The sequence below is a fragment of the Desmodus rotundus genome, chromosome 3, assembly GCF_022682495.2.
Source record: "Desmodus rotundus isolate HL8 chromosome 3, HLdesRot8A.1, whole genome shotgun sequence".
NCBI lineage: Eukaryota > Metazoa > Chordata > Mammalia > Chiroptera > Phyllostomidae > Desmodus > Desmodus rotundus.
Window position 1 is genome coordinate 142,872,995 of NC_071389.1, and position 18,327 is coordinate 142,891,321.

The following is an 18,327-nucleotide window of genomic DNA, read 5'->3' on the forward strand; positions in this document are numbered from 1 at the left end:
GCTTAACGCCATGTCTTTGTTTTAAGGGGCCCCTTTGAAACATAAATATGTCATTAATCCACAAGCTGGGCTTTTTCCCACTTTATGAAACTAATAATTACTTACTTAACAGAGGTACAGATACTGGTGTAGGCACCAACCACCACTAGTACAAAGCTGAGGTGGGGGTGGGGAGAACCCTTGTCCTACAAACAAAAACTGAAAGCCATTCTAACTGGGCAAGTAGCCTCATTCTCTACTCAGGAAATGGTCCAATTTTGTTATTATTCTCAACAAAAATGTTCAAACAACAAAAAATTGATGAGAGCTGGCTAAGACTAGTAACAACGATAAGAAGGCTTAAAAGCTCAGTTTCTTCTTCCTTGGAACAATAAATGCATTTGGGACGGAGCAAGCTCTCTGGTATGTGAAGGACAGACTTTTCTGTGCCTGTGGAATTTTCTCCATGTCACTCTCTCACCGCCTCCGCGGCTGGTCTGGTGGGAGTAAGAAGAGACTGTGTGATAACATTTTCCCGAGAGAGCAGCACATCTGGTTATCTTGTTCTTCACAAGTCTCTGATCAGGCGTGAGCCCCAAACAGAGAAATGAATTTTTCCTTCTGGTCTGTTTTTTTCATAACTTCAGGCAGCCTATTCATAAGGTCAGAGGTGCAATTGGTAGACACCTCTCATTTCCAAAGTTTGCTCACATTGCTTAGGTCACAGACTCAGTGGTTTAACTCTATAAGTATGCTTGTGCAGGCTTCACTTTTAATTAAAATATTAATTCCTTTTTAACCTAGTATTTATTGAGTCCAATTAAGCAACCAAGGCACGAGCCCCTTCTCAGTCATGGTTACAGGCAGAGCAGTTATGGGAAAGCACAGTATGGCAGGATTGATGGAGGGTACCTTTTTAAACATCCTGGTGGAATCCTCGCTTATCTGCATGAACCTCATAATCACATTGTTCAGATAGATGTCACTCAAGGTTGCATGGTCTTTGCTTTCTCTCCTCACTTGGTTCAGGAGCAAATACCAGCAGTTCACTGGAGACAACAAGTTCTGGTCTTTCCTAAGAAAGTGAAGAAAGACAGAATTAACATCAATTTCCAAGTTGCCCCAATCAGCTGAGGGAAGACACAAAAGCAAACTAACAGCCACAGGAGACTAGTTTTATTGCTATTCTTTCTACTCTGGGTATTGCTCACACCAGGCTACCCAACAGCCAGAGGAACAGCCTTCTAGGCTGTGATGGAAGAGAACCAGCAATTTCCCAGGCTTGAAAGAAAAAACGTGGACCAAGAACACCCATTCTCCAGACAAGGGCCACGGGGCCCTACCATACAGAGTACTCAGGCAGTTTCAGCTTTAAACACTCCACTGAAGAAAGCAGTTCACGTTCACATACAAATCTATAGACTGCTGTCTCACAGACAGACTGTGGTTTGCCTCTGCACACAAAGTCTGTTTTGAATGCCCAGTCGGTTGCTGGGAAAGAGATTTGGCTAGGTATGCTTGCCACGGAACATAAATTTGAGGGCTATTTATTAATCCCCTGATACATAACCCCCAGCCTTCCCCAAAGAATCGGAACTTTAAAGCACTGTCTCAAGGCCTCTGAATAGAACCAAGAAGTTTGCTGGCTTATAACTTGCTACATGTCCCGTTTAAACCCATTAAACTATTTTAGCTTTCTGACTGCTCCTTGTTATTCTAGATAGTAAAGCTAAAAGTAAACAAACTACAAAAAAGACTTGTAAAAAAATCTTAAAGAAAAACCCTGAACAAAATCAGTGACCAATTGGGCTGTTACTACTTTAAAAAAAAAGTCAAGGTAGAATTTTTATGTGTTTATTTGTTCTGACATTAAAATCTAACTGTGAAATGGCAAAATGGAATAGAATGTTTATCCTAAGAAACACAAGTGCCATTTTATGAAACATGCTGTCCTCCTATTTTTCATGATCATTTTTAACTCTGAATATTAATTAAATTAGGAAAGAAATCAGTAAGTGGGATCTTTCTGCCAGTAAGTCCCTCAGAATCAGGATTTAACACTGCATTAAGTCAAAACCCTGTCTGGAAAAAAAGAGGAAGTAGAGGATAGAGGTGAGAATGGGTGTAGGGGAAGAAACCCCTGATCTAGAGGCTTAGCACTTGTACCCCTGAGGGAAGCTGCCTGCTGTCCCAGCTGGCACACTAAGAATCACTGCCTCCACCTGGAGAACCCCATTTTTCCCTTGGAGCACTCAGGCAAAGGGCAGTGGTTCTAGGCAGACAACAGAGCCTTTCCACTCACATTCTCTATCCACCCAGCCCAAGAGGTAAATGTTATCTTATTATAGTAACTTCTACGTATATCCTTTACGTTGGAATGGCCTGTGAAGTCTTGGAGAACATTTCATACTTTGTTTCCCGAGTGCACTGCCCACACTAAGCATTAATTGTTATTTCATTCATTGAACAAATACTTGTCATTGCCTTAATAACAATGGTGGTAGTAATTAGTACTAATAGTAATAGCAGCTACCATTTACTGAGCACTTACTATAAGAAGCAGGTCACAGGTCAAGAGGATGGAATACATATCAATATACCACTTACTAGCTACATGATCTTGGCCCAATTATTTAATTTCTCTGTCTCCATTACTTCATTTGCAGAATGGATAAAATAATAGTACTTCTTTCATAAGATTATTATGAGGATTATTTAAGTTAATACATTTAAAAATGCTAGCCTAAATGCCTTAGATCCATAGTAAGTGCTATATAAAGCTAGGTCTTTTTATCCAGAGGCTGGTCTAAAGTCTCCACACACTGACTCTACCATTTAAGGCAGAGATTCTTTACGTCCCTTCCATCAACGACAGAACTGAGCTTAGCAAGACTCAGTGATTTCCTGAACACCAAAGCTAGTGCCAGAGGTTCTTTTTTTTTCTCATTATGTTTTTTTAACTGAATTTATTGGGGTGACATTGGTTGACAAACCCATACAGGTTTCAAGTGTACAAGTGAACAAAACATCATCTGCACATTGCATTGTGCGCCCATTTACTTCACCCAAAGCAAAGTCTCTTTCCATCTCCATTTATCCCCCCTTTGCCCACCTCCACCTACCGCACCCCATTCTCCCTGATTATCACCACACCGTTGTCTGTTCCATGTATCCGTACCTCTGCTTCTATTTTGTTTGTCAGTTTATTTTGTTCATTAGATTGTACATTTAAGTGAGATCCTATGGTATTCGTCTTCAACTGCCTGGCTTATTTTCACTTAGCACAATAATCTCCAGCTCCATCCCTGCTGTTGCAAAGGATAGGAGGTTCTTCTTTCCTTCTGCTGCATAGTATTCTATTGTGTAAATGTTCCACCATTTTTTGGTTTGCAGGCCGACACTCAATCTGCTGAGCCACACCAGCCAGGGCTATACCACAGTGTTTTGATCCACAAGTCTACTGATGAGCCTTTGGGCACATTTAGAATAGCCACAACTTGGCTATTCTAAATAATGCTGCAATGAGCATAGGGATGTATATATTCTTTCAAATCAGTGTTTTGGGTTTCTTTGGATAGATTCCCAGAACTGGGGTGTCAGGGAGTCTTTGAGTCCAGGGAGGCTGATCCAACCCTTTGCTTTACACTATGAAGTGGCAATGTTATGTCAAGGGTTGTTCTATACCATAAGCCTCTACAAACTAAGTAAGAGCTAGACTCTAAAAGTCCAGCTTAAATGACTGGTAAAGTTACAGCTGAAGATTTAATATGTGTTTGTGAAGAGCAGAAGAAATACTGTGTGTAGACCCCATGCCAGCTATCAATCACATCAAGAATGCTGTCAAGTTTCCCATTTAATGGTCATAGTCTCATTGTGCAAGTTAGGAAACAAAGGCTCGGAGAGGTTAAGTAACTTTATGAAAGGCGCACTGCAGAGTCAGTATTCAAACGGGGTCTGTCTGACTCTCCACCCCCAAGTTTTTTTTGCGATATAATTGACATACACCTCTGTATCAGTTTAAGGTGTACGGCATAATGGTTTGACTTACATGTATTATAAAGTGATTACCTGTCTGACTGTTTAATAAAGCCTTTGAGTTTTTTCCTAATCCTGGTTTGTCCTTTCTGGAGACTTATTATCCATCTATCTCCAGAACCATATTCAATAATAAACGTATTCAGGTCAAAGAAAATCCCAAGTTGCTTACCTTTTGAAGAAAACTGGTGAATAAACCCAGAGAAACAGAAAGTGGCAACTATCCACTAAGGGACTAGACTAAGGCGCACAGGCCTGTGCATATTTTCAGTTCACAGCCAGTTACCGAGTACAGAACACAGAAGGTGACATTCAAAAGTATTTACTGAAATGATGAATGAACTGTCTTCTTATTTGCAATCACTTTAAAAAGGAACAGTTATTATAAATGGGAATACAGTGCTGGCTCCAGTCTCCTCTTCCTAGCTCCAGTCTCTGTCTGTACATTTAACATTTGTTCACTCTGGAAATCATCACTAAGGTTTATTTCTCTACTGGACCAATGTTAGAAGTTAAAGTCATAGGAAAAAGAGTGGGTGGGGGGCTGGCTGGGTGGCTCAGTTGGTTGGAGCATCATCCCACGTACCAAACGTTGTGGGTTCAATCCCTGATTGGGGTGCGTATTGGTGTTTCTCTCTCACATTGATGTTTCTCTCTCTCAATAACATATCCTCAGGTGAGGATTTTAAAAAGGTATTCCCTATGCAGAGTAGTTTTGCATTCGCTTCTGTAGAAGAACCCCAAGGATAGTTCCTGCCCCCTACAAAGCCAACAGTGAAGGCAAAGACAGGTATCTCTAAATCCCCCTCCAATATGGAGCCGGGCTGAGTACACAGGCCTCCTTGTTGTTGTCCAGTGTGGGTGGGTGGATGGTTTTCTGTTTTATCATTTCACTGAAATAGTAGTTCCATGGGTCCTGATGTTAGGTTGGGGTGCAATATGATAGGGTTGATGGTGGGAAATCCAACAGGCCAGCTCTTTACCTTGCCCAGCCCTAATCTTCTGTTCCCACGTGGGACTAAAGAGTGGATATAGCTGCCAATTTGGTTTTCAGTTCCCTCTTCCTTTTCTCATCCTTGGAAATTTCCCTTACTTTCCTATGAGTTCAGTTATATATTTAAAAGAATGTCTACTGTACTTGAGTCAGAATTTCCGGGAGTTTTGCAGCAGAAGTGTTTTTCAGATTACCCAGCCCACTGCATTCGCAGAAATGAACGACCGCGCTGCCTTTCTAGTATCTCCTAAACCAGTCCACTTCCACCTGCAGTGCTGCTAGTTCCCACCGTGTTGCACAAGCCCCTGTACGGGCTCCCTCTCTCGATGACAGTGCCGGGCAGTGCACATCTTATCTAGGGTCTTCGTCATCATTTTAAAATGCAGGTCTCAACTGGTCATCCTGCTGCTTAGAACTCCCCAAAGGCTTCTCATGCCCTCAGGATGGAATCCAAATTGTTGAGTAAGATCTTCAGGCCCCCATGACCTGGAGAAATCTTACTTCTCCCAGGACCTGTCCTTGACCTTCCCTTCCCACCTTCACTGTGGGCTGGCTCTCTGTCAGGTCGGCCCACGACACGCTGCGCTCACCCCTGTCGTAGCACCTGTGTACGCTATTGGACTTGTCTGCACACTTAACCTCTTTTTGTCTCTAGAATTTATTTTAAATTTCATTATCAGAAAATTGTGCAGGTATTTTTTTTAACAAATGAAGTATAATTAACATAAGGTTTCATTACACTCCATCATAAGCATTTTACCAAAGACCCTTGTTTAAGTCAGTCTCAACTGCAATGACCATAAGCATGATGGGGGAGGAAGGTACTAAACTCAAGCAACTCTTCCTGCTTTTTTCCATATAAAATCACTGCAGAAATCCTGAGGTCTCTGCTTGAACAATCAGCTGTTTAACATCTGCCCATTCAAACATATACCTGTGCTAGATACCAACTCCTGGTTTTCTGTAATCAAGAAGTTGATGCACTGGCCGGGCAGCTCAATTGGAGTGCTGACCTGACACGCCAAGGCTGTGGGTTTGATCTCCACTCCGGTCACGTACAAGAAGCAACCGAAGAATGCCTAAATAAGTGGAACAAATCAATGTTTCTCGCTCTCTCCCTTCTGATCTCTCTCTCTCTCTCTAAAATTCATTAAATTAAAAAAATTTTAATGTTAAAAAAAGTTTATAAATATAAACTTTATGATCTCCTTGAATATAAAGTTACTCACAAATATGTATTTATTGAAAAGAGAAAAGTGTGAAGAGAATACTATTAACTTAAAATGTGATAAACTGATGCTCATAAATGGAGATGGCTGCTTTTATCTATGGGGACATGCCAATCAATAGCTTATGAGACAAAAATGGAAAGTTCTAAAACCAAAAAAAGGTAGTGAAAAAGGAGGATATTGCCTTGGAAAGGTGAATCTGAGTCAAGTCTCTCTTACTTGTACTGCTGATGATCCTTAGTGCTTCTTGTTTTCGCCATGAACCTTTCTGCTAACTTCTCTAGGTTCCGAGAATATTCCGTCTCAATCTCGGCTTTCTTCCGGAAGAAATCTTGCAGGTCCTGCAGGAGCTGAACTCGCATCTCCGTTTGCTGCTCCAGGCATTTTTGTTGTTCTACCAGTTGAGCTCGAATTTCTAAGGAGAGAAGAGAATCCATTGGACGATCGCACGGAAATTACAGAGGCGTGCTGGCATGTGCGAGGGCACGGCCGTGAGCCCTACTATACATTAGCTCTGTATTGGACCTTTACGAGACTGCTGTGTCCAGGTTGGCTCTCTAAATAAGGTGTCTGCTGACACTTTAAGAGAATGAGACAAGCCGCTGGAAAGAATGTAATAAATTAGAACGGAAACATGGGTTACATTTGCAATGCCACAAACATTCATGGAGTCATGAGGGAAAAAATTAAAGCCTTTCAGATAACAATTTGTAACATGTGACATCTCTGGGTAGCCGAGTACATTGTAATTTTTTCAACAGCATTTCACCTCAACTACCCATTGCGTTTGAGTGGCAAAGAAGTGAGCATCACTTCTTCCAGACTCGGAACCACCGCGTATTTGCCAGTTGGCACATACGGACACTGACATCTGGTAATTTTTATTTAGTGCATAAATTTCTAGTTTGTAAAACACATAGCTTCAGGGTTTGTAGGGATGCTGTGCCTAAAAATAATTCCTTCCTACATCCAAAAATCCACTCATAATGGGGCAATCCTCGGATTCCACTTTACTATTGTGTTCATCAAGGGCTCTTCACTGTTACGCATTGTTCAAACTAACAGCCTTATTGACACATAATCCTAAAATGAATCTTTTGACAATTTTAATACATCAGGAATACAAAGGTTAGTCATTTCGTGATTTAGCAAAAAGAACAAAAGCAGAAGTTATCATGCAAAACTATCTGTAGAAGATTGTAACAATGAAACATGTGTTTTGGAAAATGAGATACAGTAACTAATGACTACTGATTTGTTTTTGTTCTGAGATCCAGGGCTAACCTCCAAAGACAAGAACATTCATATTGGAAAAACCTCTTTATTTCATTTTTTCCAGTGCATAATCCCGAAAAGTGAGGGCTGAATCTAATTCAGTGGAGTTAATAGAAATCAGTATCCAAATAACATCTCCTCAATTTCTATTGTTTTGCAATAAAGAATGACTGAACTGATGATATAAATATATGCATACACTTGCCCATGTTTTAATCAAACTCACTAACAGCATGGTGGTCAAGTTCTGAAGAGGCAGCAGGAAATTTGCTGAATTTAGTAATCTCTAATAATAATCAAATACTTACTATTCTACACCTTATTGAAGTTAAGTACTAGTATACCCCCATTTTACAAATAAGAAACTGAGGTTTAAGGAGATTAAATAATTTTACCTACAGACTTCAGCTAGTAAATGGCATCCCCCCATGACCTCTAACCCAGGTCTGTTGGTTAGATTAATAAAACCTTTTTTTCCCCAAAGATTTTTATTTATTTATTTATTGTTTAGAGAGGGGAAGGGAGGGAAAAAGAGAGGGAGAGAAACATCAATGTGTGGCTGCCTCCTACCCACCTCCTACTGGGGACCTGGCCCGCAACCCAGGCATGTAACCCAACTGGGAATCGAACCAGCAACCCCTTGATTCGCAGGCTGGCACTCAGTCCACTGAGCCACACCAGCCAGGGCAGATTAACAAAACATTTCTGCCCACCTTCCATGCATACACCATGTTCTGAGCACCTATAGTGGGCCAGGTTTGTATCCTGACAAAGAAGATTTACAGTAACTGTAAAACAAGGTCTCTGCCCTCAAGAAGGTTATGTTCCAAGCAGAACCGTTTCAGGGGAACCTTGGCAGAAGATAGGAGAGTATTTTTCAAGTGTCCTCTCTCAGTTTCTCCACTTTTAGTTTGGGGGATCCTATTATAAATCTCACAGAAGTGTGGTAAACACATGAATGAGGACATTATTATAGGTTTTTAACTACCATGAACAGCATCTGGTTTTTAGTCAATCAAAGTAAGTGTTTTTCAATGCAACATTATTATAATCGTGTCTGCCAAACTCTTTCACCCATGAATACAGAACTATTTTTGTTTTAAAGAAAAAAAATCAAGGGTGGGAGTATTTCTCATTCAGGAATCCTAGTAAGTCTTTCAAGGTTTAGTAATTTTAGCACTTCTTGCTGTGCTGAGAGAAAATAAATCAGTCGGCTTAGGCTGTCAGCTAGTTTTCTCTGGTGTGCGTGTATGTTGTTTAAGCGGCCCTATGCCAAATAAGAAATAAAAGTGGGATTTCTGGTCATTATGGAGGTATAGGTAAATACACATGAAATAAAAAAAACATCTACAGGGAACCAACAGTGGAGTGGATGAAGGTGAGAATGAAATCAATGATTTGGAACATAAGGAAGAAAAAAGCATTCAATCAGAACAGCAAGAATAAACAAGAATTAAAAAAAAATGAGGACAGAATAAGGAGCCTCTGGGACATCTCCAAATGTACCAACATCTGAATCATAGGGGTGCCAGAAGAAGAAGAAGAGGAAGAACAAGAAATTGAAAACTTACTTGAAAACATAGTGAAAGAAAACTTCCCTAATTTGGTGAATGAAATAGACATACAAGTCCAGGAAACACAGAGAGTCCCAAACAAGTTGGACCCAAAGAGGAACACACCAAGACACATCATAATTAAAATGCCAAAGGTGAAAGATAAAGAGGGAATCTTAAAAGCAGAAAGGGAAAAGCAGAGAGTTACCTACAAAGGAGTTCCCATAAGACTGTCAGCTGATTTCTCAAAAGAAACTTTGCAGGCAAGAAAGGATTGGCAAGAATATTCAAAGTGATGAAAAGCAAGGACCTACATCCTAGATTACTCTATCCCACAAAGCTATCATTTAGAATGGAAGGGCAGATAAAATGCTTCCAATACAAGTTAAAGCTAAAGGAGTTCATCATCACAAAGCCATTATTATATAAAGTGTTAAAGGGAACTATATAAGAAAAAGGTCAAAACTATGAACATTAAAATGGCAACAAATTCTCAACTATTAACAACTGAATCTAAAAAACAAACTAAGCAAATAATCAGAACAGGAACAGAATCATAGATATGGAGATCATCTGGAAGGTTATCAGCTGAGTGGGGGAAGGGGGAGAATGGGGGAAAAGGTACAAGGATTAAAAACTATAAATTGGTAGGTACAAAATAGACAGGGGGATGTTAGAACAACATAGGAAATGGAGAAGACAAATAACTTACATGCATGACCATGGACACAAACAAGGGGAGGGGATTGCTGGAAGGAATGGGGGTACCAGGAGAAGAGGGGTAAAGAGGGAAAATTGGGATAACTGTAATAGCATAATCAATAAAATATATTAAAAAAAGAGAAGCCTCTGAGAGTACAAATCTCATCAAAATTACACAAAAATTAAATGGCTTCCTTCTTCAGTCTTAATTGAATAGTCTGTTGCTTACTTCCATCAGGGTTCAAAATCAAGAACTAGGGGATCCTGAGAAAGAAGACTGTATTTAAACAGTTAAAACCTCATCTTCCTTTTGCAGGGAGTAACTGTTACTTCATGGTATCTGTAATTTTCTAATCAAAATAATACACTGGCAGCATTTGCGATACTGAAAATGTGGAGGGACAGAACCTAGAGTGTTGCTGAGGGAAATAAAATATGCTCCAAAATCTGGAGAGGGAGAATCCATCTGATTACATACTTAATTTAGAAAAGTTTAGGAGAAATGAGGAAAAGATCATTAAAAAAAAGACCATCAGGGAAAAAATCAATATTAAAGTACTACCATAAGAAATGTCTTGCCAGGAAGAGAGAACCTTCGGGTTCCTCACATCGCATCAGAGCCACAAGGAGCTGCAATACAGCAGGTCATCTTCCTGCACGTGCGGTGCGGCTTCATTAACATGACCTCGCTAGGTTTGAGCCAACCTAATATACCACTGAAAAATTTTAAAGGTTTTTAAATAAATGAGTGAATTCAATGCTTGTTCATAGAAATTTTGGTCCGCTGCGCAGGACATATGAAAGCAGTCCGAAGTACTCTGGGCCCCACACCATCAGTCCTCACGATGGGGCCACAGGGGCCGCAGAGCGCAGCACCACTGTTAGCCCCGGCACCACAGAAACGTTAGGGCTGGGACAGACGAAAACATCACACTAAGGGGTGAGTTCTAGGAAAACGGTGAGCCTACTGCTGTACAAGGAATTACTGTTTCCTTCCCTCTTGCAGATTCATCAAGGAAACTCTTTCAGGCCCCTTCCTATCAGGTAGCTCTCTTGGATTAGCATTGACTCGCATCATTTCGCCAGACTCAAGCTTCTTATTAATTTAGCTCACCGAGCCATTGTTGTGCTCTTATTTTGTATTAGGCAGAGTCTTAGGCACGGGAGTTACAAAAATTTGTAAGACGCACCTTCCTTTAGCAGGAAAGGCAAGTCCCAATTTGATAATACAATGCACTGAGCTCAGTGCTATGATGAAGGAATGCACCAGGAAGCTATGGAGAGAGGAGCTGATCCAGACCGTGGACAAGCTTGGAAAACATAACGCCCTGAAAGATTAGTTATAAGATATACAGCTGCAACCACCAAGAAGGTGAAATACAACCCGTACAATGGGAGAAAGTATTTGCAAATCATGCATTAATAAGCAATGTATATCTGGAATAGGAACTTCTATCTAAAAGAGGAAAAAACCTGAATAATATGAAATAGAATGGTGTTGGAGCCATTCAACTAAATAATAATAATGGCCTTTTTAACAGCGCTAAAATTTACTTTTTAAAAAATGGCTATTAATTCATTTCTATTCTACCAGAGAATGAATCAACATCAATAATCCAACATAATAATACACAAAAAGCATGCTTTCAAACTACTCAATTAATTTGTAAAAAAAAACACAAACAAAAAACCCTTTAGTTCCTCTATGCTATAAAATTCTACTGACTAATACTTACCAAACAAAATGGAATTGCCTAGGAAAGGAAGAAACGAAGGCATTTCTCACTATTGCTCTGGTAAAGGGTAATCCTAACTCTTAAAATAAATTTAGTGAGGCCACAGAATAAGGCATATTTCATGGAAAGACTGAATCCGGACTGGCCTGTTTCTCTAATGTGTTACTGAATGCCCAGGACTAGAACACAAAATTGATAGATTAGATACGACACTCATGATTAGCAAATAAAACCACAACATTTGAAAGCATCACAGATCATCTCAATTATCTCATAGTCTTGTTTGGTCAGATGTTCCTTATGGTATCAAAAAAAAAAGTCCACATTCTGTTTGGATGTATCAGTACCTTTACCCGAAGGACATAAGACGTTTTCCCAACAGACAGATGAGAACCACTGGACTGTCTTTAAGAAGAACCCAGTGAAACTCTAACTGGTTCCATCAATTGCTCACATGCTCTTTGCTCCTACGAAAACACATACAATCTTATAGCCACCGAGTAGCTGAACACCAGGCACAAACTTTTGTGAAATATGTTCCTTAAGGTAGAAATTTGGAACAAAAATAAAAGTTCATAAAAGTGAGCTCTGACTTTTCTTCAGTGAATGGACTGAATAAGAAAACGGCATGATTTCCTTTCTCTAGAAATCTGAACCCCAGACTTAGGCTTCTGCTGCACCGTGCACAAGAATTTGGCAGTATCAGGAAGGACCCAGGTTGGAGCTACAGTGCCACCTGTTACAAGTCATGTGACATGTGTAAAATCACTTAACCTCCCAAAGTTTCATCTTGTAAACTCATGAGGACTGGTGAGACTTAAATGAGAGATATAAATGAAAAGCATTATGTAATCTGAAAACCACTAAGAAACAGATGAAGATGTTCTTATTACTAGTATCAGTAGGTTTTCATCTGAAAAATATTTACTGAATGTTTCCTTGTGCCAGACTCCCTACTAGTAGCTGTAAATAACCAACTGAAAGTCAGGAGCCCCATCCTCAGAGAGGAGACAGGCAATGGAAACAGGGCTAGTGACCTTCAGGGTATTCATGTGTGAATGTCAAAGAGCAATGAGAGGTATGGGTTGTGGGGGGGTACCATGGTCAATTCATATCGGAATTAAAATTTTTAGACATACTGGGTTTTATAAAAGATACTATTGAAATTAATTTCACCTGTTCATCTGTTCTTTTTACTTTTTTTTAATGACCACTAAAAAGAGTCTAAAGTTAGAAATGTGGCTCACCTATAGGATAACGCTCCCTCCTCTAGGACATGAGTGAACTGGTATCTCGGTGTCTCCTAGGTGGAATCTGAAATGTGGACTTCCCATCAGAAAAGGTCTTTGAAGAGTTAGCAGGCTTGAGCCAAAGACAAGACTTACGCACAAAGCAAATGTGGGATGGAACACACAGTATCAGGGCACCAGTTTCAGTTAGAAGTATAACCTTGGAGGAGTAACTAACTACCTTTGTGGAACTCACGTTTCTAAACTGCAAAACGTCACTAACCCTACCTGCCGTATTCTGCTTCCAAAGGCTGTGGGAGGCTTCCATGGGATGAGATATGAAAACACTTTCCCATTATGTAAAGCACTGTATTAGCCGATTGTCATAAAATGTGTCACGAAAAAAGAAAAAGTTCCACATTTGATGGTACCAACTGCACAAGCTAAAGGACTTTTAGAAAAGGAAAGGGCATGGGCAACTGGGGTCATCATCAGTAATAGCTTTACAGGGGGGTGGCCCTGCACTGCCTTTAAAAGCTATGTAGGATTTGGAGGACTATGCGATTTGGGGAAATGAAAATACAGCTCCTTAAACTAAAAATGACATTTCTGGTACCTGGGCCCGAAAGAGTTAGGCTCTGGGGAAGGAAGTTTGGGGTGGCTGAACATAATGTAACTTCCAGGTGGTGCCTCATGGAAAACGTAAGTCCCGAAAGTCCTTTTCTACTTTTGAATTTATGGTATCACTGATCACTTTCGCAAACTAAATGACACGGACACATATGAAATCAGATGGTTTCCATTCCACATTCAAAATCATGGTCCCACCCTAGAACTCTAGAGATGACCAGCCCATTTGTGTAGAGAGGAGTTATTTATAGCAAAATCATTTAGCGTTTGTAAAATAAGGTACGAACCTGTCCTCTCGGCACAGTTAACCCTCATTGTTTTGGAAGTGAAAGTAAAGTCCATTTCACATTTCTGACACTTGAGAGAGGCTGTATGCACTTTTCTATCTAAGTTTTCATTATAATACCTTGATTCGAAATGATGTTAACCTTAGTATTATTTTAGGATAAAGCTTCCTACAAAAGCATCAGTTTTCATAGCTTTTGAAAGCCGAATATTACACTTTGGCCTAGATAACATTTTTAGGTAAAGTGTGAAAAACAAATTTGTACTTTTTCTTCAGATGACTGCTAGACAGGTAAAAGATAATAAATTAAGGTGATCAATTATTAACAGTTTAACTACACTGTAGGAAAGGCCAGTTTAAGAAAGTACAGATGTGAATGATTCACTATTGTGCTTTTGTTTAGAATGCACAAGAGGCGGTATTTCATTAACTTCCCCATAATTAAGCAAGGACATTTAAGACCCTATTAGTAGATTGATTTTTACTAAACGAGAAAAGACTGTGTGGAAATCATTGATCTGTACAGAGTACAAAGATTTACACTTTAGAATGGCTGTGTTACTGACAAAGGTTTAAGCTACTCTCTAAACGTGGACTTCCTTTCCTGATCTAATTCGACAGGAAGTCTCATGGAGTAAGCATAAAGTCTTGCACATCTTTTTCTCCAAATAAGTTGCAAGAATGAAAAACTTTGGAACTGGTTTAAATCTTTTGTACTGAATTAATTGCAAATTGAAGTTCTTTTCAAATAAAGGCTATTTCCTTTATTGCAGTAATTACAATTTCAGAGTGTCTACTAGAACACAGTTTAACCTCCCAAGCAATTTACCATTTACTTCAGACAGGAGAATATTTATAGAGTCCCTGTTAGGTTCCAGATCTTGAGATAAGTACTTGATATAGCTTAGCTCATTTAATTCTTACAGTAATCCTATTACACTGTGTCTCCATTACATAGATGAGGAAATTCAAGCACAGAGAAGTTAAGCATTTTGTCCAAAGTCATACAATTAATAAGTACTAAAGCCTGAATTCCTATTTAGGTTTATCTGACTCCAAAGTCCATGATACAAAATTAAAATGCTCAACAATTATAAACAGTGTAATTACAGAAAACAAGCCAAGTGATCCAGGCCTGGCCTTCTAATAATTTGTTAGAATGTAGCTAGATGCTGTAAACTGTATGACTACTAATGTATCAAATAAAAGTTGAAGTACCAAGTGTCTAGCATCATTTAGAAAAGCAATGATTGCATTTCTACCTTGTAAAGTAAGATAGCCAAAAGACATCCCTCCCTCCCAAAAAAGGATTCAAATATTTTTTAAAAAACTAGCTACGTAGCTAATGCCAGTTCCCCAGTATTTCCTGAATGTCATGATACTGTGGCTTTCAGGGTAACTGTATCTAGGCCAATGGCTTTTGTTTTAAAACCAGCATTGTATTATTACTATCATGTTGTAATTACTGTAATGCCTAGAACTATACAGATTACAAATTACTGCCTTGAAAACAAAAATCATGTCTCAATTTTCACATAGCACATAATATTCAATAACTCTGGGAAATGTTTGCTTCAGTAAAGATAGTGACTTATCAAAATGCTTACTTATGCACACCCAAATTTTGCTAATTCATAAAATGGCTTTCCTTTCCCCTCTTCCTGCAACCTATTACCACCACTGCCCCATCACCACTTCTTCATTCTTTGCTCCACGTGGTCCTTCTGGCATCCAGCCTGACAAGGTTTTCCCATAAACAATGTCCCATTTGGTCAACAGTGGGAAAGAACTCCAGTTAAGTGCACTGAATATCATAATATTTTAAACATCTCTCAAACATAGGTATATTGTATGTCTACTTCTACCATAAGAGATCTTCATCTAAGAAAGCAACAAAGGAAACACCCATTATTTCACTTAATTTTCTTTAGACTTCTATTATAGACTTTGGCAACTTCACATCTTATTATGATTTAACTACAGTTCAATAAATGAGAGATCAAATAACCTCCAGCCCCAAGTGAACTAAAACTTTGGCTCAGGAGCAGACAAGAGGGAAACAGGAAGTAGTCTAGTTAGCATTCACTGCACAACTGAAAGCCACAATCTGGACCACAGAATATATATCTTCCAAGCTTTAAGCTACAAAATTTCACGCTGGCTGGTAGCTCAGTTGCTTAGAGTGTCGTCCTGATACACCAGGGTTGTGGGTTCAATCCTGGCCAGGGCACATACAAGAATCAATCAATGAATACATAAACAAGTGGAACGACAAATTGATGTTTCTCTCTCTCTCTCTCTCTCAAATAAATTTAAAAATCCTTAAAGAGATGGCAGTTTTCAAAATCAGTATATATGCACTATATATATAATCAATTTATATATGACAAATATATATAATCTATATATATGCAATGTGTGTGTGTGTATCTGTATTGTAACATTTTTTTAGGCCTAAGCAAATACTGAATATCAGCTAGCTTTGTTTAAAAGCCAGGAATATTAATTTCTTCTTTATTATTTTATCTCTACAAAAAATGTCCAATTTGATAGACCACTTATGTACTGGGTTGGTCAAAAAGTTCATTTGTTTTTTTCTGTAAGATGACTCCAGTAGTGCTTAGTTATCTTTTACTTCATTTGAAACAATTTTTTTTAGATTGTATTGTGCCAGTTGTCATATCAGCATGCATTAAAACAAACTTACCAGAATTGGTGAATTTTTGTGTAACTATTTTAATATTGAAGATGGAAGAAAATACACAACATTTCTTGGCTATTATGCTTTATTATTTCAAGAAAGTTAAAAATGCAACTGACACACACAAAAAAGTTTGTGCAGTGTATGCAGTGTATGGAGAAGGTGCCGTGACTGACTGAACAGGTCAAAAGTGATTGGTGAAGTTTTGTGCTGGAGATTTTGTGCTGGATGATGCTCCGCGGTCAGGTAGACCAGTTGAAGCTGATAGTGATCAAATTGAGACATTAATTGAAAACCATCAATGCTATACCATGTGGGAGATGGCCAACGTACTCAAAATATCCAAATCAATAAAGTTAATGGTAAAAATTTAAAAATGTGTCTTTTATTTTACAGAAAAAATCATACAAAGTTTTTGGCCAACCCAATGTTGACAATAATATAGAGGTGGCACAAGAGTAGGTTTACAGTTGTGTGTACACAAAACATGGTTTATTCTTATATTATTATTTATTAATTATTGTATTGTTTTCCATATGAATAACTGTGAACCTATTTTTTGCCCACCCCCATATTCTATTTTAACCTCAGATATGAGCCAAACTCTGTAATAGAAGTGTACTTCTCGTTCTACATTGAACTTTTACCCACATAATCTGAAAAAAAATTCACAATGTTTATTCAACAATGTTCACTCAGCAAGTGAACAGGGAGGATCGAAATGCTTATGCTACTCATCCGACAAATACTTACTGAGCATCTTGCATGTAAGGGACTCAGGAGAGACAAAGATAACTGGATTGCTTTTTGCCCTCAGGGTCTGCCACATTAGCTCCTGGTCTACAGGCATGAAAGCAAGTAACTATTACTTTTATAATGATCATCACTTATAATGTAATGCATAAGACCTACAATGGAGCATGAGGAAAGTACTGTGAGAACAACACATAAGAAGGAGCAACAAATTCTGCCCAAGTAAATCAGGGAAGGCTCTGAAGTGACACACGAGCTAGCAGCTCAGCAGGACTGTGCCAAGTTGGAGGTGGGCGTGGGGAAAGTACTATGGGCAAAAGGAGTGGCGTGTGCAAAAAGGCCCAGGGGTGTGAGTGCTTGGAGAGCTCAGGGCCATTACAGGGATGGTGCTTCATTACTTTCTGTGGGCTGATAAGTTAAGCAGGGGATGGGCCAATTATTAGAAAACTAAAAATTAAACATTCTATAAAGGATACTATCTTTATTCAGCTCTCTATTCACTTATTATATGGAATGCTTCAATTTATTTAACAAGTTAAAAACAAAATCATATTATTCACTGAAAAGATGGCGGTAGACCTATGTTCTAATTGACGACATTATCAGGAAATGACATTTCCTACCAAATTTTGACAACAGATGTTAAAAACTGTTTTATGCTAATTCAGATAAAAGGGCAGAGTCAGCTATACTCAACAGACTACTGACGATATGGAATGGAAGTGCCCTAATGTGACCAGAACGACCCTTTATTTCACTGTAGTTAGAGTTAACTTTTAAAGTAGCTTAAAATCACAAATTATTTAAAACACCTGTCTTCTTCCACTCATTTATTTTGGTCCATTCATCTTTCAATTTACTTTGAAAAGGTACACTTCTTAAAAAATATTGTATCTTGTAATCTTTACAACAAAGCAGTTAAAAATCCTCAAAGAAGAGGCTGACAGCTCTTGGGTGGAGGGTTGGGGAGGTGGGAGGATTAAGCAAAAAAGAAAAGGACTCAGGGACACAGACAAAGTGCGGTGATTGCAGGGGCGGGGATGGGTGGAGGAGACAGGGAATAAGGGGGATAAATGGTAACGGAAAAAATACAAACAATACTAAGGTAAAAATGCTAGAATTTTCTAATCTTATACCTCATTATAAACTCTATGGGATTTCAAATACAATATGAGCTTTATTGCCTCTGCCACACCCACTCCTTTACATCGCTGCTCTTATCTGG

General features: G+C 38.9%; 1 protein-coding gene across 3 annotated transcripts in view; it reads right to left on the reverse strand.

The window, feature by feature from the left end:
- The window catches only part of SRGAP1 (SLIT-ROBO Rho GTPase activating protein 1), a 255,508-nt gene that overhangs the window by 132,224 nt on the left and 104,957 nt on the right, over nt 1–18,327 (reverse strand). For all 3 annotated transcript variants that reach the window (XM_024576286.4, XM_053921213.2, XM_053921214.2), the window contains exons 2-3: nt 6,457–6,652; nt 892–1,054 (exon numbers count right to left, since the gene is read on the reverse strand). In XM_024576286.4, coding sequence (XP_024432054.2) covers nt 892–1,054; nt 6,457–6,652 — 359 coding nt within the window. The remainder of the gene's footprint in view (nt 1–891; nt 1,055–6,456; nt 6,653–18,327) is intronic.